This window comes from Cryptotermes secundus, unplaced genomic scaffold (assembly GCF_002891405.2).
Source record: "Cryptotermes secundus unplaced genomic scaffold, Csec_1.0 scaffold318, whole genome shotgun sequence".
Lineage (NCBI taxonomy): Eukaryota > Metazoa > Arthropoda > Insecta > Blattodea > Kalotermitidae > Cryptotermes > Cryptotermes secundus.
Genome location: NW_019730108.1, coordinates 4,453,020 through 4,478,187, shown reverse-complemented (window position 1 = coordinate 4,478,187; position 25,168 = coordinate 4,453,020). Strand labels below are relative to the sequence as shown.

The 25,168-nt window shown below is 38.2% G+C and overlaps 1 protein-coding gene across 4 annotated transcripts in view; it reads left to right on the top strand.

Moving 5' to 3' along the window:
- Nucleotides 1-25,168, top strand: part of LOC111866058 (coiled-coil domain-containing protein 112) — a 31,553-nt gene that overhangs the window by 726 nt on the left and 5,659 nt on the right. For 3 of the 4 annotated variants that reach the window (XM_023854598.2, XM_023854599.2, XM_023854596.2), the window contains exons 2-8: nucleotides 5,236-5,473; nucleotides 9,271-9,374; nucleotides 10,729-10,804; nucleotides 11,836-11,998; nucleotides 15,147-15,294; nucleotides 19,340-19,560; nucleotides 21,964-22,059. In XM_023854598.2, the coding sequence (XP_023710366.1) occupies nucleotides 5,236-5,473; nucleotides 9,271-9,374; nucleotides 10,729-10,804; nucleotides 11,836-11,998; nucleotides 15,147-15,294; nucleotides 19,340-19,560; nucleotides 21,964-22,059 (1,046 nt within the window). Of the gene's footprint in view, nucleotides 1-3,626; nucleotides 3,772-5,235; nucleotides 5,474-9,270; nucleotides 9,375-10,728; nucleotides 10,805-11,835; nucleotides 11,999-15,146; nucleotides 15,295-19,339; nucleotides 19,561-21,963; nucleotides 22,060-25,168 lie in introns of those variants that run through there. The other variant, XM_033752084.1, reaches the window with a different exon arrangement.

The window sequence follows — 25,168 nt, the reverse complement described above, 5'->3', positions numbered from 1 at the left end:
TTTTTCTGAAACAAATGTGAACATAGCTTTCAATAAATTTTTGAACATATATATAGAGCACCATCAGGCAACTTTGGTACTTTTATTATCAAATTAGACAGGATACTCAAAAAACTATTTACGGTTACCATTGACTTTATTATTTGTGGTGACATAAATATAAATTACCTAGTTGACAGTAGTAGAAAAAGTCAATTAGAAGCCTTGCTTAAAACCTACAACCTAACAAGTGTACTCAACTTCCCTACCCACACTCAACATAATTCTACTACAGCTATAGACAATATATTTACTGACACTACCAAGGTTGGTAATTATTCTATAACTCCAATAATTAATTGGCTGTTATACCATGATGCTCAGATTATAACATTTTATTCTTTTAGTTTAAGACCACTTGTCAAAAAATTTATGTCAGTTAGATTAATAAACATACAATAAATGATTTTCTTCTTAAATTAAGCTACAAAACTTGGGATACTGTTTTAACTACAGATAACGTTAATGAAATGTTTAACTCCTTTCTAGACTCCTATCTGAAAATCTTTTATTCTAGTTTTCCTCTAAAGAGAGTCCTCGTCGGAAAAAATAATAATAATAACTGGATTACCTTAGGAATTTTAACTTCTTGCAAACGTAAAAGAGAACTTTACGTAGCATGTAGGAATAGTAATAATCTAGATCTCATAAACTATTATAAATAGTACTGCAATATTTTATCTGCTGTTGTCAAGGAAGCAAAGACACTTAATTATGCAGACAAAATTAATGAATCCCTGAACAAAAATAAAACTGTTTGGGACATAGTTAAATTAGAATCCAATAAAACTGAAAATACTGATAAGGCTATCACTTTAAATATTGAAAGGACTCCAATTGGTAACCATCAAGAGATAGCAAATAAATTTAATAAATATTTCTTATCCATTTCTGGGATGTGATATCATGTAGTCTCATGGAAGTTTGTTGATGTTTTTGAGGAATTTTGGTGAACTTCTGCTGGGTTGCATGGAACTGCATCCCAAAAGATGTACTTTACAGTGCTTTATAGTTTTGTTCCCCCTTTTTTTTTAGTTTGTATTAAGTCAAAACTCTCACGATAGACATTAATTTTTGAAGAAAGAAAAAGTCTTAACATGAGACTTTATTTAATCATTTGTTTTTCATGCATTATAAATTGTCAGGTAAATTTAAATTTGATTCATAGAGGTCCAAAATAACCTGTACTTTATACTGCATTCATATCACCTGTCATAATTTTCTGAAAAAAAAAGTCTTTTTTACTGTTACTATTTTATTACTATCTATAACTTCTATAATGCATCTGCTATGGGAACAAGGATGCATCATTTTCAGTGACATTGGGTGGTACATCATCATTAGAAAGTTACTAGATTCCATTTTCAGCATACATCTGGTATTCATATGCCAGTGGGAAATTCAAACATTCTTACATAGGATTTCCTTTCAAGTTTGACTGCATAAGGTATGATGTACCCTGTTTTGAAGAGCAGGTGGACATTATGTGACATACCCTTATACTTATGTCCTTAAAATTCTGAAGTGAGTCATCATCATCAGTAATCTGTCAGATGACAGGTCCACAGTCTCTTCCAAAACAATTCCTCCACTTAATGCGATCTAGAGCTTTCTCCTTCAAATGACAGTACCCTCTTCTTTCCCCAAGGTCATCCAGCATCTTCGTTCATCTTCTTCCTCGTCTTCTTGTCACTTCTATNAAAATTTGTGTACTTGTATTCTGTATTGTAGTTTTAATTAGAGTATGCCTCTGTTGACTTAGGAACCCTTTAGGCCGTGGGCAAAGGATTCCCGAATGATTGTACTACATGTTATGACTTGTCCATGTGTTACTTTGTAACAGTTACGGATGTTAATAAAGATGTTGATGATGATCTACTGCCCTAAGTGTCCATGTTTCAGCCCCATACAGAGCTATGCTCCAAATGTAGCATTTCACTAGTTTCTTCCTCAAATTTAAGTCCATGAAGTGGGTATGTTATGGTGTTATATTATGACAAATATATTGTTCTCACTTAATATATAAAAGAAAATGGTGGATGTTGGGTTTCTTTTGGTATTGAATTGTTGAAAGTGCGACAGTGTATTGTATGATTGATTTGTATGAAATGTGTAGGTAGTTAAGTTTCATAGTATTGCTGACTCATGTATGATATGTATGTTATTTTAATATGTAGTAATTGACTTGTTCTATATCCGGAGGTTGTATCTGTAAATATGCATTCTCGGAACAAATAAACTGATTGATAGATTGATAGCTAAAAATATTAACATCAAACATAATGAAGTTATAGAATACAACTCCTGTTCGTTATTTACTGCAGTCTTTCAAGACTCCTTTCCCAAATATTAATCTAAAATTTTTATCCTCCAAAGAAGTTGAAAATATAATAAAAATCCCTTAAATCCAAAAATTCCTCTGGATATGATGGAATATCTACTAAATTATTAAAAATAAGCTTGTCTTTTATTAGTTCACCTTTAACTTATATATGTAACAAATCAATATCTTTAGGAATTTTTCCACATTGTTTGAAATATGCAGTAGTTAAACCCTTATTTAAGACAGGTGATAGGTGACTACAGACCTATATCTATGTTAAGTTCTTTTTCAAAAGTGATTGAAAAAGTCATGTACAACCAACTCCAGGAGCATTTGAAGAAATATAGTATCTTATCTGATGAACAGTTTGGGTTTAAAGCAGGCTCTTCAACAGGTAATGCCCTATATAAGCTAATTAATGAAACCCTGCAAGCTTTAAATAGTAAATCTACAGTAGGTGGTATCTTTTTTGATCTTGAAAAGGCATTTGATTGTCTGAACCATGGTATTTTGTTGTCTAAACCACAATTTTATGGTATTAATGGTAAAGCTAAACCATGGTTTGAATCATATCTTAATAACAGGTATCACAGAATCCAGGTTCTAATTTAAAGGATTTTGAAAATAATATGGTTAATGCCTTTAATTGTGTATATAAATGGTTCAGAACAAATTTGCTTTCAGCAAACGTTAACAAAACCCATTGTATGTAATTTAAAACTAAAAAATTCACAGCTGATATAAACATTGTTTGTAATAACTATCCAGTAACAACCTTGTCTAATATAAAGTTCCTTGGCCGCGTCATAGCTCAAGCAGTTAGTTGCTGGCTTCTCACCGCGGCACCCCATTTCGATTCCGGGTCTGGTCAAGTGGGATATGTGGTGGACAAAGTGGCACTGGGGCAGGTTTTCTCTGAGTACTTTGGTTTCCCCTGCCAATCATCATTCCACCAATTGCTTCACAGTCACCCTCACCTATCATCTGGGGCTGGTACAATAGGCCAGAAGTGGCTGCAGTACCAAGGACTTAGTCCTACCCCACTAGCAATAAAAAAAATACATAAAGTTCCTTGGCATATATGTAAATGATTCAATAAGCTGGAGTTGTCATGTGGAATGCATTATCCCAAAACTGAGCTTGGCATGCTATATAATGAGGAGTATTAAATCATACATGACTCTCAATACCTTGAAAACTATTTACTATTCATATTTTAATACAGTTATGAGCTACGGTCATATGGAATCCAATTGAAGCCATTGGGTAGGAAATGTTTTTAAGGGCTCACTTCAATTTTTGTCATAGGTGGGAAAAACATAGTGTGCCTCCAAAAAAAGTTGTTTGTGCTCACTGTTCTCATTGAGTCATATCAGGTTCCATTTTCTTAGCTCCTGTCCTGAGTCTCGGTAAGTACCTTCCTTACACTGTTTCTATATAATTAAGCCAGTTCCTCAACCTACACTCTTAAAACTTGCAGCATGCTCTTTTCAAATGTTGGTATCTACCTACAAGGCTACACAGTGTTATAATCTAGAAGATAGCAGCGTGAACAGTCACTACCATGAAAATCTCAAAATATATGTTGACTACATGGAACAGAGCACTTGAGAAGCTACTAGTGGCTCAGTTGTTCAGTTAATTCCCCATCTCATAATGACATTCAGAGATTCCTTACCAGATTCACAAGACATGCCATTGGTCCCTTTTCTGAGAATGTTAATCAGATCCATATTGCCATACACAATTTCTGTTTTTTAATATTATCCTCCAGTGTATGTCTGGGTCTCCCAGCTGGTTCTTTCCTTCAGGTTTTCAGATTAGAATAATACAGTTCATATCTCTTTGGTCAGTTTAGGCTGAACATTGAATCGTAGTGGTTAGAATTAATGTTTCATGTTCAGGATGTTGTATTTGTAATTTTTTTCTATGATTTATTTACTCAGTTCTTCCATTCAAAATGTCATCTGGTACATTAACACAGCTTGACCACATTTATCCAAGTAATTTCCAGTTCATCATTAAAATTATTGTTCCCTCATATGATATGTTTATATAACTTCCACGTTGTGTTCAAAGAGAATTTCCTCAGGTGAATGATGATAGCTTCCCAAAAGAGAATATGCTCCATGGAGGGAAGTGAAGATTCAGAGGATAGACCAATGGAAAATACAGGTTGATACCAGAGTACTGGAACATTTTTAAAATCTTTCAGACCTTTATTTTTACTGTAAGAAATGGTGACAGGCAGTGTCATTCAGTTCACTCAGAGATTCAGACAGTTGTTGTATGTTTAGCATTTGAAAGGCCAATTATGGAATCAGTTGCACCTTTTTTTTAGGATAAGTTTTCGTTTTGTCATGTAGATTGTGGTATTCTGAGTTGTGATGCCGTGTAGGTGGTTACTAATGTTTTGGAGGCAGCTGCTGCTTCCGTTTTCAAATGGTATCATGTATAGGTTTGTAGGTAGATACCAGTGTTTCAGAGAAACCTGCAGCCTCCATCTTCATGGTAGAATATAATTCTGGATACCCCAATGTAGATTTTCACCATTATGCAAATCTAAAATCCCATACATTTTTTTCATGCATGGTATGCAATAAGGATGGGACGGTATGGATTGGATTGATCTGGTTCAGAATAAAGACCAATTGAGGGCTCTTGTGAACACAGTAATGAACCTTTGGGTTCCATAAATTGCTGGGAAATTCTTGAGTAGCTGCAGATTTGGCTTCTCAAGAAGGGCTCAGCTCCATAAGTAAGTAAGTAAGCTATGCAGTAAGTTTAATGATTGGTGTTTTTATTATTATTTGATGTATTCCGAAGATAACTGCAGAATTAGGTATCTCAACCGATACATTATGTGATTTCAGTGTTGTGTACTACCATGGCTGAGAGAAAGAACACAACATTTTGTAACACAGCTTACAAATGTAAATCCAAGGCTGATGAAGTCAATTCAACCTCTTTCGTTGCTCATGCTGCAAGATTAAAAATGCAGGAGGACTATCTTGATAAGGCACAAGCAATTGCAATCAAGTGTATGAAATGTTTAGATCATCATGCCACACAAGATTTATCAGCTGTTCATAAAGAGATGGAATGCCAGAGGTAAAAGAGTGAGTTGGTATAATACAGTGTAACCTCAATAAACAAGACCAATTAAAACACTTATGTGTTTACTATCAGATCTTTTGGACGATTCAATTAAAAATTTGAATTTTCTAGTAAAATTGTTTATTTGTTGAGATTTATTGGTGCATATTATATACAGGGTGTCCCAGGAGGAATGTGCCAAACTTCGGAAGGATGTTCCTTATGTTAAAGTATGCCAATATAACCCAAAACACCTATGTCCAAAGTTGAACGGTTACGGAGATAATGGCCAGAGAAGTGTGAAACTTTGACCGGTGTTACACACTTGTTGATTACAAAATACATATTAAAACTGGCAAGAATATGTGGTTTCTGTAATGTTAATAATGTATGTAACATCAGACTAACTTGTGAGTGACATGAAGCCATAAAATTGAAGTACAAAATACTTGCTCGCCATGTCATAATTGTCCTTAGGTTTCCAAGCACTGTACATGACACATGACTGGCAAGTGCTGACGTAACATGGCTGACTGCGCATAATGGTATAAACAGAGTACATAACTGTATTAAACGTACATTCACGGAAAATCTCTTTTGGAATTTCGTTTCCATTATCTCATGTGGATTATTTTGGGACCACGTATGCACATTTCGTAAATTATTTACACCGTCCCGGGTAAAAGACGCCTCATCACTGAATAAAATGACGCTTAACAGTTCGGGATGAGCTTTTATCCAGTGGCAGAAATCCATACGCTGTGCATGGTCGCCTGGTTCCAGATGTTGTACCCTTTGATCATGGTAAGGATACAACTCTTCATCATGTAAAGTTCGCCACACCTGCATACGTGATACGCCGATGCGAGAGGCCATTCTACGAGTGGACAGACGCAGACTTCTCTGAACCATCTCAAGAATGCTCTCTTGTGTGTTTATCATTTGTACATCCTTCCTTTCAGAGTGCACAGAAACACTCGGAAGAGAACCAGTATCACACAATGTCTGGTGATTCGCGTTAATACACTTCGAGATGGAATCCTTCGATTGGGAAAACGCCTTTGGTATTCTTCAACAGCAGCACGTGCATTGCCACTGCAAAATCCACACACAAAATGCATATCACAGTATTCCACGTGTGTAAACACAAAAGGCATTTCAGCAACTCCGCACAACTAATTACCAACCATTCATGACGAGGCCGCAACGTACTCTGTACGTAGCACATGAGCTTACGGCTAGTGTGAATCACCACACTCAAGGACAAACATAGATAAGACGTCTCAGCTGACATGTACAGTGCATGGACCCGCCAGAAGACCACACTTTTTTCGGCCCATTATCTCCGTAACCGTTCAACTTTGGACATAGGCGTTTTGGGTTATATCGGCATACCTTAACATAGGAACACCCTCCCGAAGTTTGGCACATTCCTCCTGGGACACCCTGTATATGAGAGTTGGAACTTTAATAGTGGCAACACTGCTGTAGAGACACCATGCAAATAATGTCACTTATACCACAAGTTAGTTACATACATACCTTGCCTCAGAGCAAATGGACTCTCCCTTCCCACATCACATGCACGCACAGTGACGAGAAGAACAGAGCCTCATGTTAGCTGGCGGTCTAATGTAGTGTTGTCACGATGTTTTCAAAACAGGAACAACGGAGTTGGATAAAGATTGAATGTGCCAGAGGCCGTACAGCACGACAGTGTCATCAAGATCTTCCAAAGGCTTGCAGGGAATCTGCATTGCCTTAGAGAACAGTGGCAAGGTGGGTCAAAGCCTTCAACAAGGGATGCCAGAATGTGGCAGACATGCATCCGCCAGGTTGTCCTAGTGTCAGTGAAGAAGAAGTGTATGCTCTTTCCGTGTTACTGGAGAGTTATCAACGCCGTACTTGATTCCCAAGATAAAGGAACCACTTCGTGGCATTCGCTTCAGAACTGTTCCAGAGATTCTTCAGGCAGTAGACTGCTCCATTCGAACTGTCAATACAACAGGCACTGCTAAAGGCATCCTACGACTTCCACGTTGCTGGTAATGGGTTGTACACAATGCTGGTGACTACATTGAAGTACAGTAAAACTTCGAAACATGCATCTATTTTGTATCAGTTGTAAATAAATAGTTGCTACTATTAAAGTTTCAACCCTAATACATATATAAAAAAAAATGTGTGTAAGATTGATCCCTGTCATTACATGATTTCTGGTTACCAGTGCAACAGATCATTGAGTGTTAATCCATTGCATGAGTGTAAGCTATGTAATACATAATGAATGAGCAAGTAGTCTTTTGTTTCAGTGTATCATGTCTATTCAGTGAGCACTGGTAACATACTGATGTGGATATATGAAGTGTAGTGTACTGTATGAAGTAAATGATTTATGAGTGACTATTTGTATGTGGTATTGGTTGGAAATAGTGCTAAACTTTGGCTTTGACACATCATATGATAAGGTGTGGGATAAGAAAAGAAAGTGGAAGAAAGCAGGGAACATTAATAGTATCATAGCTTGTATAACAAGTGATGATTCTTTCGATTTATTTCACAGTGGGTGTTATATTAATGTAATATGTACAACATTTCAGGAGTTGACTATGCTTACAACTTTAGGTGATTGGTTGTTATCATACTGACTGATATTATGGTTTTGATGTTAGTCACAATGCTCAGAATAGAGTCAAGATCCCTTTGAATGCTGAGCATAAATGCTATTTATCATGGCAGTGACAGCCAAGTTCTAAAATCTGTAAATTAGATGTACCTCAGGCAGTGGATGAGTCCCAGCATAATTGCAAGTGTGCAGACAATATTGGGACATGATGCCTTAGACCCAGAATAGTTCTTTGCTAAGCAAGGGCTCAGTAAACACATTCCCATGGAGGTGAACATGCACAACAGTAGAAGAGCGGTGTTTTCTGTGGTCAGCACCACGCTTGTTGCTATGTCACAGTGCAGTAAAGGCATCTCTGCAGCAGTGATGAATCGCACACAGTAATAGAGGAAGCAAAGTTTTCTTCGTTTTGTGATCTTTAAATACAGCCACTTTGGACTCACGTGTTTTAATATAGTGTTTTCTGCTAATATAAAGCTCACTGAAATTGCAGTGGGAAGACATGGGACATGAAATGTATTCCAAAAGCAGTTTCTATTAATGTGCAACATTTTTTACGTATAGATAGATTCGCTGCTCAAAATGCCAAATTTCACTAAGTTTAAAAAAATTATGGGAATATAACTGCATTTCTACTGAGGTATTAAACTTGATGGAATAACAGTATGCATTAAGCAGTTCTGCTGTCTTGGCATGAGCTATGTAATTTTTTCAGCTAAGATGGACAGTGCAGTACTGACACAAGCACATCTGCTGCTGTATATTGCAGCTGTGCATTCTTCAGCCCTTTGCATATAAGGATGATCAGTGGGCTGGAAATCCAAAGTCTGGGGAAGTCAATGAGATAGGACTGAACATTGTGACATAACAGTTAACACTACTTTGTTTTCAGAAGGTCCTGGCTTCAAATCTTGGTTCGCAGATTCATCATTGTGGCTTTTTTGTGTGTGTGTGTTTCTCATTCCTTGCAGACAGATTTCAGAATGCTACCTTAACGTGTCCTTCCAACTTCATAATCTAGAATCAGGCTGTCTTTCAGTTTTATGTAATGTAGCATTTTGAAGTGTACCAACAGAGAAACAGTAGAATGAAAAAAAAAATACTTTTATTTTCCAAACTATGTGATTTGATTTGTGTGTTATTTGTTTTATTGTGGATGTTGTATTTTTTCTTTCTTTTTATACAGAATTCAAGAGAGTGAGGAACTTCATCATTCCATGTTATCAATTTTAAATTCTTTGAACCAGCTGAGAGATGATATACAGAATGAAGACAGACTTAGACAATTAGGTAATTTGGGCTTGGGCATATGTACTTGACTACTTGAATCTTGAATTATATAGCTCTTTTAATGTAACAGTAAAGTGTAAATATGTGGTATAGAGTCATATAGTTTGTGACATTTTGCCCCATATGAACTTACCTTACATCAAAATTGGTTTTTACTGGGACCAGTGAATAACCTCACTTGTGAAAGTATGTGAGAACAAAGATGAAACAAGATCTACATGATGCCACAACCCAGAAGATGGCATTCTTCATAGTCACCTCTGTGAATACCTCAAATTCTATAAAGATGAAACAACCTTCCATATCCTGTGTGATTGTGAGACCTTAGCTAACTTAAGATTTTGTCACTTGAGATTTTATTTTATGGAACCAGGTAGCTACTTAAATGCCCCATTAATTAAATTATTGCACTTCAGCCAAAGAATGGGATAGTTAGTGGGCTAACTAGTAAAGGGATACACAATAGATCAAAGATGGTTCCAGTTTAAGGGCGAGTTTTGTCCACCCCCTGTTCAGTCATTCCATCAATGGTGTTTACTGTATGCTAGATCCGAAATACTTTCTCTATCACACATTTCAGTTAGCAGCCCTATCACTACTGTAAGCACTCAGTGCAGTTCATTTCCAGTTACCTTCTGCAGTGCCACCATTGCAGTACGTTTCAGTTCTGCCAACTGGAACCTGTTTCCTTTCAGGAGGGTCTTCAGTCTTAGGAACACACATTTGGCAGGAACTATATTCGAAAGTATGAAAATTATGAAGCTCCATGATCCCATTCATGGTCAGGTACTCCCATACCAAAGAAGACGAATGAGCTAGAAAATTTTCGTAATGAAGTTGCCAATTTCCAGATTTCCAAAGATAAGCAGATAATTTGTTGTATATGATGAAGAATGTCTGTGTGTGTGTGTGTGTGTGTGTGTGGTGTTGATACTGCACTTTTTTAGATTTAACTCATGAATGACACCCTGGTTTTCAGAGAACCTACTTACTTTCTTTTATGAGTGATCTGCACAAAACTTCTGATTACCACCTGGTAAGGGTGCATAAGCATTAGCATTTTGATTGTTGCTTCAAAAGACAGCAGCATGCTTCATTATCTGTAATAACTCTACTCTCTAGATTAACCCAAGCCAGTTACTACCAGATTCCAAGAAAAAGAACTGTGAAAGGTATGCCTATTTCCATGATTAGAAGAAATGAACAAAAGGAGGTCATAAGCATATGCCTGCAGGATTTATTGCATTGTAGTATGACCTTTGACATAAATATGTAATGGCTGAGGGGAACTACTTGTAAGCCAGTGTGCATTGATCCTTCCACATCAAAATTTGTGCATTTGTTTTTCTTTCAGATATGGAACATTACCGAAGAAGTATATATGAGCTTGAGAATAAAATAAGGACTTTCAGTGAGACTAGTGATAAAAGGTAAGAAAAGAATTGATGATGTGTATTTAGAGATTAATACATTTTACGCAATTGACATATAAGAATTTTTCTTCAGTTTGAAAGAGCTTGGATAGCTTAGTATAGCAATGGGGTATGGGCTGGAAGGCTGAGAAATCAAGGTTCAGTTTCCCACAGGGTCAGGAGGCTTTTATCTTCTCTGTAATATCCAGACCAACTCTGGGGCCACCCAGCCTCATATACAATGGGTATGGGGGCCAATTCCCCAGGATTAATGCTACAAGGGTGTGAAGCTGACTACTCACTTCAGTCTAGTGTTGATATCAGTAATGATGGAGTTATACCTCCAGTCACCCGTATGTGTTGTTGGTGTAGTACTTAATTAATTAAGCATGGGGCTAACTTTCTTTTGCCTTATGCTTACCTTCCTTTAGTTTAATTTTCTGAAATTGAGGCAGATTATATGATTATATTTGGAGGAGCATTCAGTTTAGATGCATGGTTTTACTCAACTTGTCCAGGTAGATCTCAAAACAGAATCTTAAACTATTCTATGCCTGCTCATTTTCACATTCTTTCCAATTCATCATTCACAGTCAACCATTTGGTAACCTGCACAGATGAAAAATCATGGTTAAATATGCCATGAAGTAGTTAATGTGCATGGAAACCTTACTCTCATGGGCAATAACTTTCATTGTAACAGGCTTAGAGGGAATCTTTGAAAAGATTTTGTAATTATATATGGTGGACTACAAGAAATATACCAGTTAATTTATCATTTTAATGCAAGAAAAAATGATAGCACAAATATTATGATTATTTTATGATTTTATGATAACTCTTGCATTGTTTGTATGTGTACTTTGGAGTGCTGAGAGGTAATGAGTGTAGTTTTAAATTTTATATCATTTTTTTATGAAATTACCAGTTTGACGGACATAAACTGTTTTGTAGTATGCCTTTAAAAATAATTGAAGAAAGTCAATGATAGACTTGGCCAATGACTTGTCCAGTGTATAGTTTCTCGTATATTATGTGCTTGTGTACAGATTTGGGAAATTATTAGAAGAAGAATGTACCTTGACTCATGACCTAAACAATTTGGAAAACAAATATGTTGATTGGAGCCAGGCTGTGAAGCCATCACTGCTAAAACTCCCAGTGAGAACTGTTTCAAAGTCATATATTTCAAACACTGATAATATTAAGGAGGTAAGTTACAAAACCTTTGCTTTCAAGTGTTTAGATGTCATCATCACAGTTACTATTACCATATCAGCTGCCATCATTGTTACCATTACAATTGTTCTCTTCAGTCCTCCAATATCAGGACTGTTGATCAGTTGTGGATATTTCTATCAAACTTCACATTGTAATGCTTAGCACTTCTGCTTCATATATGGGAAATACAAAGTTTGGAACTTGGCCCAGATATTGGTGTTCCTGTCTGAGGCTTTTATGATTTTTCTTGGTGCCTTCAAGCAAATGGTGAGATGGTAATGCATGCTAGGTTACAAGCTCTTCCTTTCTCCTTCTCTCCCACATATTCTTCATGATCTTTAACATACATGCATGATATATTCAGTTGTGGGAACTTCCCACAGTCCAACATTCTTACTCCCAGGGCATATCAAGTCACATTGCGACCAACAGTCAGTCAGTCTCATATTTATAATGAACCACCATTAAATAAACCCAGAAATAATACAGAAATAATATATTTTACAGTGTACTTTCTTTTTTAAGGGAAAAGCATATGCACATGAGAACACCATGGTGTGTATGTGTATATCCTTTTAACTGTTGAACCAGCTGAGCAGTTTTCATGAAACAGTATTGATATGCCATTCTAGGCCACCCCAGCAACTCTGTATATTTAAGTTTCCTGCATTCTGTGATAACAGCATGGTAGATGGGCGAACTTGTGATGTGGGAACAGTGCTAGCACCACTTAATATAGCGTTCTTGTATGATGTATGGTAACAGATTTAAAAACATGCAACTTTTCTTGAGACAAAACATTCATGAATACATTGGTATAGTATACAGTGCCAACTAGTGACATATTATCAAAAATATGACCGGAGAAGCGCGAAATAAACATTGTCAGCCATATATCGACATTCGTCCGGGTAACACTGTCGTGTCGATTATTTCTCGACATATGACCAGAGAAGGTTAACAGTTACAAATGTAGTGACAGCACTGAACTTTGAGATTATATATAACAAATTTAATATATACAAAATCTGTTCTGAAGTAATGAGTTGTTTTCATATATTATAACAGTAACAGATCTGTAAGACCAGAAATTTATGTCTTAAGAAAATAGGTGTTCTGAGTCCTGCTCAGATCTTGTATGGGTGTCACAGCCAAAAGTGAGCTTTAAGTTTATCTGCAGTAAAGTTGTTCTAAATCCTTATTGAGACAAGTGGTAGGTCTCCTTGGGGGAGGGTCTATCATAAGGTCTGTACTGTAACAGTGTAACAGAATATTTACATATGTTAAAGTGGTGCTATACTGAGTACCCTGTAACCACCAGAATTGGCTGTTGATGTTAATTTAATTTGAAGTAGGCAATGAAATGAGAATTTACAAGTGAAACTGAACTATTCAGAGAAAACCTGTCCCAGGGCCACTTTTTCCACCATAGATCCCATGTGACCTGACCTGGGATTGAAGCCAGGCTGCCATGGAAGAAAGCAGCAACTAACCGCCTGAGTTGTGGTATAGTCTAGGCTATGGATGTTACTAGTCAGAATCTTGTAACGTTTGAGAGGTCTTTGCAGTTTTCTGATATATACAGGATTAATAATACTAACAGCTTGTTCAAAGACAAGAAAGGATATTGAATTCATAATGAGTTCAGTAAATTTCATGTCATAATTTATTTTTGGCCTATTTCATAAAGTAGGCTTATGCTATCTCCATGCTCTCTATGTATCCCCCCCTTCAGTTTTTGAATGCCTGAACTATTTTTTGTTAAACTTGATATGTAAATTATGACATCTGAGCCCATCTCATTGGCATACTTCATAAATCCCTCCCATCAGTCTGTGTGTCTGCATGTGTATCCCTACTATCGTTGCAAGGGATAGCTTGGTTAAGTGTATCCCTTTTGGTGCTAGGGAAGATGTCAGTAAACTCATTCCCGTGGCAGCAGTTACACACAATAATACAAGGTGGTTCAAATATGACCGGGACTGATTTTTTTTAAGCATTATTGCCAAACACTTACTTGCACATGTCAGTCTTCAACGTATGCCCCTCCAGAATCAACACATTTTTTCCAACGTTCTGGAAGAATCCTGATGCCTTTTTAAAAAAAGCCTTGTTGGCGGCGTATCCACTCCTGAACAGTCTGGATGACAGCGTCGTCCACAAACTGCATGCTTTGCAAGTCTGATTTGAGCCTTCCGAACATGTAGGAATCACTTGGGGTCAAATCGGGACTGTATGGCGGATGTGTAGGAAGGTTCCATTTCAATTTCTGGAGGGTTTCCATTGTTCTGGCCGTATGGGGGCGTGCATTGTCTTGAAGGAAGGCTACCCACTTTCCACCTGTCTTCCACTTGGACTGGATCTTTTCCTTCACGTCTGTTGCCAGGAGGTCTGAGTAATAAGCTGCATTGACTGTTCTGGCATCTGTCAGAAAGTGTACATGGATAACCCCCTGCCAGTCCCAGAAGAACGTTGCCATCACTTTTCCTGCCAAATGGCTCCTCTGCGCTCTCTTGAGTTTGGGAGAGCTGGTATGCCGCCACTCGTGTGATGGCTGCTGGGAATTGGGAATGAAGTAGTGCACCCACGTTTCACTGGTGGTCACTATAGGCTGAAAAAATGCATCCACCTTCGTCTTCAAACTGTTGTAGGAGACAACTGGCAGCTTGCATGCTCACCATTTTGTCCACGTCCGTCAAAGTGCATGGTACCCACCGTTCATTCACCTTGCGATAGTGCAGGTGGTATTTCATGATGTCTTCTACACTACCAACACTGATGGACAGCATTGCTCCAAGTTCCTTGATAGTGATGCACCTATTCTCACAAATAAGCACGTCTGCACGATCAGTGTTTGGCTCGGTGACGGATGTTCGCGGCCGACGATCATGCGGTTCATTCTCCACGTGCCTTCTGCCCTCTCTGAAGCACTTACACCACTCAAACACACGGGTCTGTGAGAGACACTCTTCCCCATACTTTTGCTGGAGTTCATGGTGAATTTCAGCAGACAGGACGTTTTCTCCAAGGAATTTGATCACAGTGTGTTGTTCCATGCTTTGTTTTCTGTGCAGTCCATATTGTATCACAGAAAAGTAGGCATTAGTTCTTCCCAGAACTTGTTTCTATTATTTTTCAGGAAGTTTCAACTTTCCAGACATTCCTCCAAAACACTGGGGGTCACACTGGTGGTTGGGGTGAAGAAGATCATTGTTTATTTCTCCACCTTCGTAATAAACACAAAGGAAAAGCTTCATTTCTCAGATCTTTGAAACAGCATCTCCCTGGTAAGTTGTATGATGCAATGCAGAGCTGTGCAACTAGAAACCGTTGAAGGGCAAGAACCTTTTTGAATACAATATGCAAAAATATAAGATTTAATGATTATTGTGAATTAATTGGCCCAAAAATTGTACATAAATTAATTAGGTATTCCCCGAATGTTGCATCATAGAGCAACAGGATTAAATTTGAAAGTGTTTCACTTAAGGAGAACACTCCAGAAAAAAATAATACAGGTGCCATTTGATAATGTGAGTCAAAAATTAGGATCAAAGGAACTGGGAATCTTCACTATAGTGAATGTAATAGAGGACAGAAATGTACCAAGCAGACTGGAACACAGGTAACAGATCTGACCTTGACTGAATTCAGATTCTGATCAGGGGCAATTGTCTTGACTAAGTTGTTGAATAATGAATTAAAAAGAATTTGTGAGGAAGTGGTCATGGCCTAATCATGGTACTATCCTGGAAGTTGTGTGCAGGGACTGAGGAGAGTCACAGAAGACATTAGTCAAGGTAGCTATTGTCCTTGCCAAGATACAAACCATGCACCTCCCAAATACAAGTCTAGAGAATTACCACCACACCACTCAGCTTGGTTCCCCTCCTAATTCATTACCACTTATTCTGCAGTGTGATTGTCACTGGAACAGAAACCTCAAATTTTACTATGCTGTCTCATTTAACATCGTGTGACATCATAGAATAACCATGTGACCAAATTATTCTCCCTCAGTGACAATGGTCTGTAAAGTAATGTAGGCCTTCCACCACATAACATATTTTAATGTTATGTGTACACCCATTGCTAGGCAACAAGTGGTAAACAGGTTATCGCGAAGACAGACTCTTAATAAAAAAATTGATATAAAACATGTAATATTTAACCCTAGAGAAAACATTATTTCTCAACATATCCTCCACCAATTTTGATACACTTGTCCCATCTCTTTACCAGGGCATTGAAACCTGCAGCATAAAAGTCCTTTGGCTGTTATCTCAGCCAATTCTGCACTGCTTTCTGAAATGCAACTTCCAAATATCCTCAAGAGAATTTCTTGACTCAGTTGTGAACTGCTTTACATGACAAACACTTCCCATGGTAATTTGGGAATATTTCTTTATGAATATCCATTGCATTGAGTCCTTTTGCCCACAAAAAAGCACACAACAGAGCGCTGCTCATCGGTATTACACTCTTCATGTATTGTCACCATTTTGACTACTGAGACCAACCTCTGAATATGTGCATGTACTACCTAGACTGTCATGAAGCTGGACTGTTNGAATATTTCTTTATGAATATCCATTGCATTGAGTCCTTTTGCCCACAAAAAAGCACACAACAGAGCGCTGCTCATCGGTATTACACTCTTCATGTATTGTCACCATTTTGACTACTGAGACCAACCTCTGAACATGTGCATGTGGGTCTGCTACCTAGACTGTCATGAAGCTGGACTGTACTGCTACCTAGTGGTACGCATAGGAAACTTATTCCATCCATTACAGCTGCTTTTCTTCAATTTGTGTCGTATTGACTGACTGTCCCTCTTAGTAACCAGATACTAACACAGAAGTAAATGCTGAATTTCATGGGTAGGTTGTTGGCACCTCTGCATCATGTTTAGTAAGCCCCGAATGAGAATAGCTCATCTTTGTTTTCTGCATCCTGTTGTGTATCATGTATTAAAGGTATGCTTAGGGATTTTAACACAACAGTTGATTATAAACTGACCTTAAACTGTTTAATTTTCAGCTTATTTTGTGTTTATACCACTACATGTTTCGATCTACAAAGGTCATCCAGTGTTTTTTTATGAATACATATGTTGTTACTGAATTATCGAAATGGATTCTAGAGCACTCACTCATATCAGCTCACTTACTTCAGTTATCTCCCGACACTCAACCACACACAAGGTATGAGGGCTGTTCAGAAAGTGAGAAGAAATTATTATATACAAAAAATATGTATATACTTAAGTTACTTCTTGAAATAGTAACTGCTGAAATTAAGGCACTAGTCATATTGGGGAACAAGGCCTTGTATGTAAGATTTGAGGCTTTCACGGCGGTGACTATGAAGAAAGCAGTCTTCTGGGATTTGGCTGCTTTACCGTTTCTCACGGTGTTGTCGCTTGCAGATTTCTTATACTTTTTCTTCTACCCTGAAGATGGGGGCGATACGTTCCTCCGAAACGTCGGTTAACACCACATATACACGGTGCCAAATCCCAGAAGACTGCTTTCTTCAAGGCTTTGTATGCCTGTGAGCTCAGCCACATTTTGACACCTCCCGGTAGCGTAGTTGGTTGAGGGGCTATGCTACAAGCCAGAAGGTCGCAGGTTCAAGTCCCGATGAGGTCATTGGATTTTTTTCAGTTGACCTAATTGTTCCAGCTGCACTGTGGCCCTGGAGTCAACTCAGCCTCTGACAGAAATGAGTATCAAGAATTAATTAAATAATTTTCCTCGGGGGTAAAGCGCAGCCAGCACGTAAGGATGACAACCTTACCACCATCTTTGAGCCAATTGTCTAGATAATGTGGGACCCTCAACGTCTCACAACCCTATGGTCCTTCACGGCCTGTTACAGGGTTAGCTTTACTTTACTTTACTTTACTTTACTTGCTTTTATTATATTTTAAATTTTAACCTTTAACTCGTTTAAATTTAACAGATTATTCGAGACATGTCTTACATAAAAACTTAAAATTAAAATTTAGATTGTTATATTACTGATAAATGAAAAAAATGGGTCCATTTTGATAATTCAGTAAGGATATGTATTCACGGAAACACCACCTGATGATCTTTGTAGATCAAAACATGCAGTGGTATGAAAATAAAATAACCCAAATGTTAAAAAACATTTGAATATCGGTTTATAATCAATTGTTATGTTGACAGCCCCCAAGTATACATTTAATACAGGATAGCTTTATCAGTATAATGACTCTGCTATGGGTGGGATGACTGGGGTTTTATTCCCAGCAGAAATAAGGATTTTTTCTCTTCATCACATAATCAAGACCAGTGACCCATCCTGCATCCTATCCAGTGAGTACTGGGAGTTCTTTCCCCAATGGTGGTGTAGCCAGAGCTTGAAACTCACCATTCACCTCCAAGGTTATGAATGCACGGAGCTATACCTCCACTCTACCAATGTCTTCATGGCATGATACTTATTTAAGCACAAGAAGTCAGCCTTACCTTACCTGGGTCTGAATTTGGTTGTGAAACCAGCTACTCTGACTGAGGTTCCTCCCCTTAGTCCAGTCATAAAATGAGGCAGGACCTTAAAATATACCATGAATGTTTTCTTCCAAATCCTTTCCAACTATTCACACAGTTATCCTACCATTCAATACTTATGCAGTTGAGAAAGCCTTGTAAAATAATCCTGGAATTAATCACAGAGCTAATTACAAGTGATAAAGAAGATCTTAGTAACATTTTATCTGACGACATTCGTACCAGTGTTTGTCAAGAAAGGACAGATTTATAAATTACATGTTTTAATTTTTTTCATAGTTTAACAGAAACAATAATTGTTTATTTACATTTGAAGAATTTTCAAATTTAAGTATTGGTTGTTGATAGTATAAATGTGCAGTGGAATGCTAGGACTTCAGCAGTCTATCTGTCTCTATTGCTATACAGCCCTTTGTTGGACCTTGGCTGCTTTTTCAGTTTCTTAATCTTATACGCAGTTGGTAGGACCCCTTGGACAGGGGATCAGCCTGTCCCAAGGCTGCTACCTATACACACAACAACACAACAGGATCAGCCTGTCCCAATGCTGCTACCTACACACACAGCACCACAAGCACAGAATGAACACACACAGACATCAAGATCCCAGCGTTCAAGTGAGCGAAGATAGTTCATTCCTTAGACCACATGGCCGCTGTGATCAGTGGACTTCAGTAGTAGCAGTGGCAAAAATTGTAACCTGTTACTATATAGAAATTGAAAATAGGAATATAGGATGCTCTTAAGAGATTCATGGTACATTTTTAATAGTGCACATTTGTTGTTGCAGATATTTCAGAAGAAGATATGATGTTACATGAACAGTGGTATCAGCGGTATGAAATTCTGAAAATCAAACAAAAACAAGCCATTCAGAAATGGAGAACTTTAAAGAATAAAATGAACCAAGAAAACAATACAAATTCTCAATCAGTAGAATTAAATCTAAGAAGTAAAGTGCAATATCAGAAGGATTCAGTAGAGAAGAAACAACAAATTGAAGAATGGAAGGTAACATATCTGTCTATATATCCTTATGACAAAGAACATGTGCAATTATGTATTAAAATACGTATAGTCTATTGAATTTTAACACACTTTTCTGTTCTACATATTACTAGTTGGAAATATGTAGTGCAATGTTCAAAACTGATTGAAGTAACAAAAGTAATGACTGAGTATTACAGGCAAGTTGATGGCAATTGAGCTTCATATTTTGGAAGCCCTGAGTTCAAATTTTTTTCCTGGAGACTGCTATCTGGAAAGCAGTTTTGCTGTGGTTTTCAAATTGCATGTTATGTTGGTTTAAAAATGCACATTGTAGAAGGCCCTTGCATTGCTGCAAAGTAGTCAGCTGGTGAGGGTACTGAGCTATACAGGGTGATTCACGAAGTTTTACCCCCACTTAGGAAGGGCATTCCTGAGGTAATTTGGAACAAAAAATGTTAATATATTAATGGTATCCAAGTCATAATTAAAGAGATACAGTAATTTGAAAACTGGCGATTTCTTCGAATTTCAGTCAAAACAAATTAGAAATACAATACAAACGCTTTTTAAATCGTTAATGTTTTAGGAAAGAAGCATTCTAAAACCATTTTTTTTTTTCAGTTAATTTTGCTTTGTGCAACATTTTTCATCAATTTTATGTTACAAAATTACATTATTTTCAGCATCCCATTCTGTAAACATACCAATGGTTGCATATCACACCCTTCTATCAGTCTGTTTCCTTTAAACTAGTGCTTTAGACAACGACTGGATTTACATAAGATTTTCAAAAATTTCTCCCTGCACGTCAACACAACACGTCGCAAGCGTATGAACTGCGCTCGTAGCATTTCGCAGTTCCACAAGTTTTTTCCTTATTGTCATCGCCATGTCCAGTATACATTCAAGCAACTCTTCACGTTTGTACCTTTACCTGGTACACAATGTCCTTCATCCAGCACCAAATGCAATAAAATGAACGGCCTGATTAGCTGATCATACAGAACACCACACCAGATGTTGACACTGAATCAGTGTTGAAAATTCGATTCTATCGTGGCACGGGGATTATTGTCTGCCCAAACATGTAAGTTGTGACTGTTGTTGACCCCGTCTCGTGTAAATTGTGCCTCATCACAGAACATTATCAAGCGGTACAACTGCCGATTTCCATTTAACCAGTTGCAGAACTGCAGACGAAGAGCATGGTCTCCTCATTGTAGGTGCTGTACTTGTTGTAAATGATAAGGATGCAGCCTGTTCTCATGAAGAGTCCTCCACACCATGGACTGAGAAACACCAAACTGCTGAGCTAGATGTCTTGTACTGGCACAAGGAATGCACTCTAAAGCATTGAGAGTGGTTTCTTCTTCGCACAATTCATGTAGAGGATTTCATTCATATTGTATACGAACGCTGAAGAGAGAACCACTTTGTCTTAATGTGCTGAATGTACTGCTAATGGATTTAGGATTCAGAATCCTGTGAATAGGATAACGCCGGTGATATTCGGCAGTAGTGGCTCTCGCATTTCCATCACATACACCCAAAACAAACACCATATTGGCATATTCCTCCGTGGAAAATGTGTACGGCATCTTAACTTCACAGTCACCAACCCAACGTCCTGTTCACTACTGGATCGCTTTGCCTAGGATCGTGCAACATTCCAGCCGGTCAGCTTATCTGCTGACACAGCTGACTGGAACGCAAGGTCGCCCAGGGGGGAAGCATAGCGCTGCATTCACATTGATGTGTTTTGAAAATCTATTGTTATTCCATAACTATTGAAAATCGACCAAAAGTTTATAAGGAAATTTTGCAGGAAATAACCCCAGAAATATGTACCATAAGCCGGGGTAAAACTTCGTGAATCACCCTGTATAAGCAAGATTGTGTTAAAATGGGGAATTTACTGAATAGATATGATTTCCATGTGTTTACAGTAATTAGTAATCCATCCATCAAGGCTTAAAGATTATAATGATATATGTATTGTACTGTTCATTGACCGCCTCTGTGGCCTAGTGGTCAGAGTTCCTGGCTACAGATCTAGAGGTCCCGGGTTCGATTCCCTGCACCACCAGATTTTCTGAGAAGTAATGGGTCTGGGATGGGGTCCACTCAACCTTGTGAGGATAATTGAGGAGCTATTTCAAGGAAATAGTGGCTCCAGTCTATAGAAAACCGAGATTAACAGCCGTAGGGATCCATTGCACTGACCACGCAACACTCTCTATCTGCAAAAGTTGGCACTAGATTCACCTTGGTCAGTATAGTTTGCTTGCAGACTACAGGCCACAGAGTTTGTTTTGTTTTTTTGCTTATTGTACTGTTCATTTTTAGCTATATACAGTGTAGAATGAACACTGAATGGTATGCTATCATGAGGATGGGTACTAACCGTGTAATTTTGTTTTTAAGAAAACCTTGCAGTTAAAGAAACATCTAGAAGGCAAGAAGCAGTGGGAGGATAAGCAAAAGGAGTTAGAGCGTGAAGAGAAGAAAAGAGAGAGGCAGGTATGCTCTTTTCCGTATACGCTTTGATATTGTGTTTTGTGATTATATACTGCTGAACCAGCTGAAGTGAATATGCTTGATGAACTCAAAACATTGATCACTGCAGGATTTGCAAGTTTTACAAAGGAGATGTTAACAGCACTTCTGACAAGTGGTGGTCTATAGGTGGGATGTATACAGAACTGCATATGGCTCTCATTGTGAAATGTTCTGCACCTAACAGGGGGTGCCTGTTAGCACAGTTGGTTGAAGCAGTATGATACTGGCTGGAAGGTTGTAGGTTTGAATCCCGATGAGGTCATTGGATTTTTTAATTGACCTAATCCTTCCAGCTGCACTGTGGCCCTGCTTTTGACTCAGCCTCTTACAGAAATGGGTACCAGGAATCTTCCTGAGGGTAAAGCATGGCCAGCATATAAGGTTGACAACCTCACCACCATCTGTGAGCCAATTATCTGGAAAATGTGGGAGCCTCGATGTCTCACAGCCCTATGGGCATTCATGGCCTGTTACAGGGACAGCATTTACTTCCCCCCCCACCTAGCAGTATTTCCACTTGTGTATAAAAACTTTCAGTTGATGAATAAGATACTGCATAGCCCTCGTATCTGTTTTTGTTCCTAAGCTACAGGTGCCTGAAATCCCAGCATATTTTTTGGTAGACCCTGTATGTTTCGAATGTCAGGAATATTAGAGGAAGGTAATCTAACAGCATTTCAGAATTTTCATGTGGACTTTGGCCTTCAACATTATTCAGAGACATGTCGGTGAGAGAAAATTTTTTAAAATAATAATCAGCAAACACAGTTTTGGAGAATAGCCAAATTCCTAGTATCTCAAAACGTGCTATACTGTTCTAGTTATGAAGGCTTCCTTTAAATTGGCTGCACCTATCTTTTCTCCAGTGTAGTTTACAAGTCAGTTTACTTTTACAGGCTGTATGCCTAAATTTAAATGATCCAAAGACAGCCTTGTCTGATGAATGTCCATGAAAATTAGTATATGGTCTTGTTAATGTTATATTTCCTGTTGCACTGTGTAGATATGACTAAGTAGTTTTTTGCCATGTAGATGGATCTAGATGGTGAAATAACTCCTAAGTCAGATAGTATATGATTGATTCCACTGTGTCTCATTCAAGACTTCATGTGTTCTGGAAATTTTAAAAACAAAGTTTCTCTCTTCCAGTTATCCCATCTTCTTCACAAAGAAAGCACGGAAGAAGTGTAGAAGGAAGCACATGACAGCTGTTTGCTTTAATAATGCCAATATAGCAACGTGAAACATCCCTGTCTGGTCCTTTTATCTAGTGGAAAATTACGAATGTTAAAACCTTCATCATGTTCAAACACCCCCCCCCCATTATGCATTTGTTTTACATAATTTTCAAGGCCATGCCATAGCTGAGGTGGTTAGTTAGTTAGTTAGTTATTGGAGAGGGTGGGTTTCCCCATGCACTGAGACCTGTATTGGTCCATTGTGCTTCCCTCTATGATTTCTACCAGTCTCTATATCCTACCGGTACTGGTGCTTACCATCAGTCCCGCCAAGCCAGCGAGACCGGCTCTACTAGCTGAGAGGTATCTATAATGCTTCCCCCATCTACCAGAGGTATTAGAGACTGCTGTTGGGCGGGAAACGTCGTTAATTTGGCTCAGTGACCTCCTTTGGAAATATGAGGTTCTCTTACGTGCCGTAAAGCTACAACACAGGACCCACGGCTTAAAGTCCCTCCCGGAGGACTTGTTCCCTGAATTTTTCCGCCCTTAAAAATTCGACGACCTCCGCCAGGTATTTGAACCCGCGTACTACGAGTCATGAGGTGGGAACGTTACCTCTAGACTACGGAGGCCTCTTAGCTCAGGTGGTTAGTCACCGGCTTCTCACCGTGCTGGCCCAGGTTCAAGCCCAGGTCAGATCATGTGGGATTTATGGTGGACATGGTGGCACTGGGATAGGTTTTCTCTGAGTACTTTGGTTTTCCCTGACCATTGCCATTCCACCGACTGCTCCGTACTCATCATGTATCATCTGGGACTGGTACAGTAGACCAAACAATGGCCAGCATAGCATGTGGACTCAGTCTCATCCCACCTGAAGAAACTAAAAAAGAAACTATGTACTTTTCATCTTCCAGTGTTGTAGAATGGTCTGTATTGCATTACAATGGTGCATATACTTGGTTTTGTCTGAACACTGCACTTTTCAGTATGCAGGATAAAATACAGCCACCAGTCCCAGAGTAATGTAAGACAGTGGTTCTTAACCTTTGTGAGACTGTGGCCTGGTAATTTTTTCTAATAAGATGAGAGCCCTGTATAATTGATTCCAGGGCCCAGTACGGGGCAGTGGCCCAGCAGTTGAGAAACACTGCTGCAGGAGCTAAAATCCTCTGTTCCCAGACAATAACCTGTTACCCAAAGTTAAAACTGGCTGCCAGTATAGTATTGGAAGATTTAAAATCCCCTGTTACCTGACACTAAAGCTTAATTCGGTTCTTTCTTATGACCTTTCTTTTATATTTAGTCAAAATTATGGAACTTGTTCATGAAAGGTAATACAATGGAACCTCGCTTAATGAGCATAATTCGTACCAGAATCTTACTCGTAATGTGAAACACTCGTTAAGCGAAACAGTTTTTCCCATATAAATTAATGTAAAATACAATAATGTGTTCCATGCCGAAAAAAATACTCGAAAAATTTTATGTGTAACGTTTATTCAAAGAAAATTATATATACATTGTTAAGGAGCATGAATCATCTTCATCTTATCTTCTATGCAGAATTCAATTTGCAGAAAACAAAAAAAAAATCGCAATAATTAGTTTGTTATTTATGATACATATCTATTTATTTTTTACTAGAAAGCTGTCTAGAGACATTTGTTTTTGCCGACGCTTCAAAATTTGGTGAAAATGCGACACAGCATTATCATTAAATAAATTTGTAGTGCGCATAGCCACTGCCTTATTAGTGTGATGCTTCTCAATGTACGATGCAACAGTTTCCCATGCTTTCAGCATTTCTCTTATTGCGCCAGAAGATTGTTGCTTTGCTGTTACCTTCTTCTCCTCCTCCTCCTCCTCTTCTTACAACTTCTCCTCCA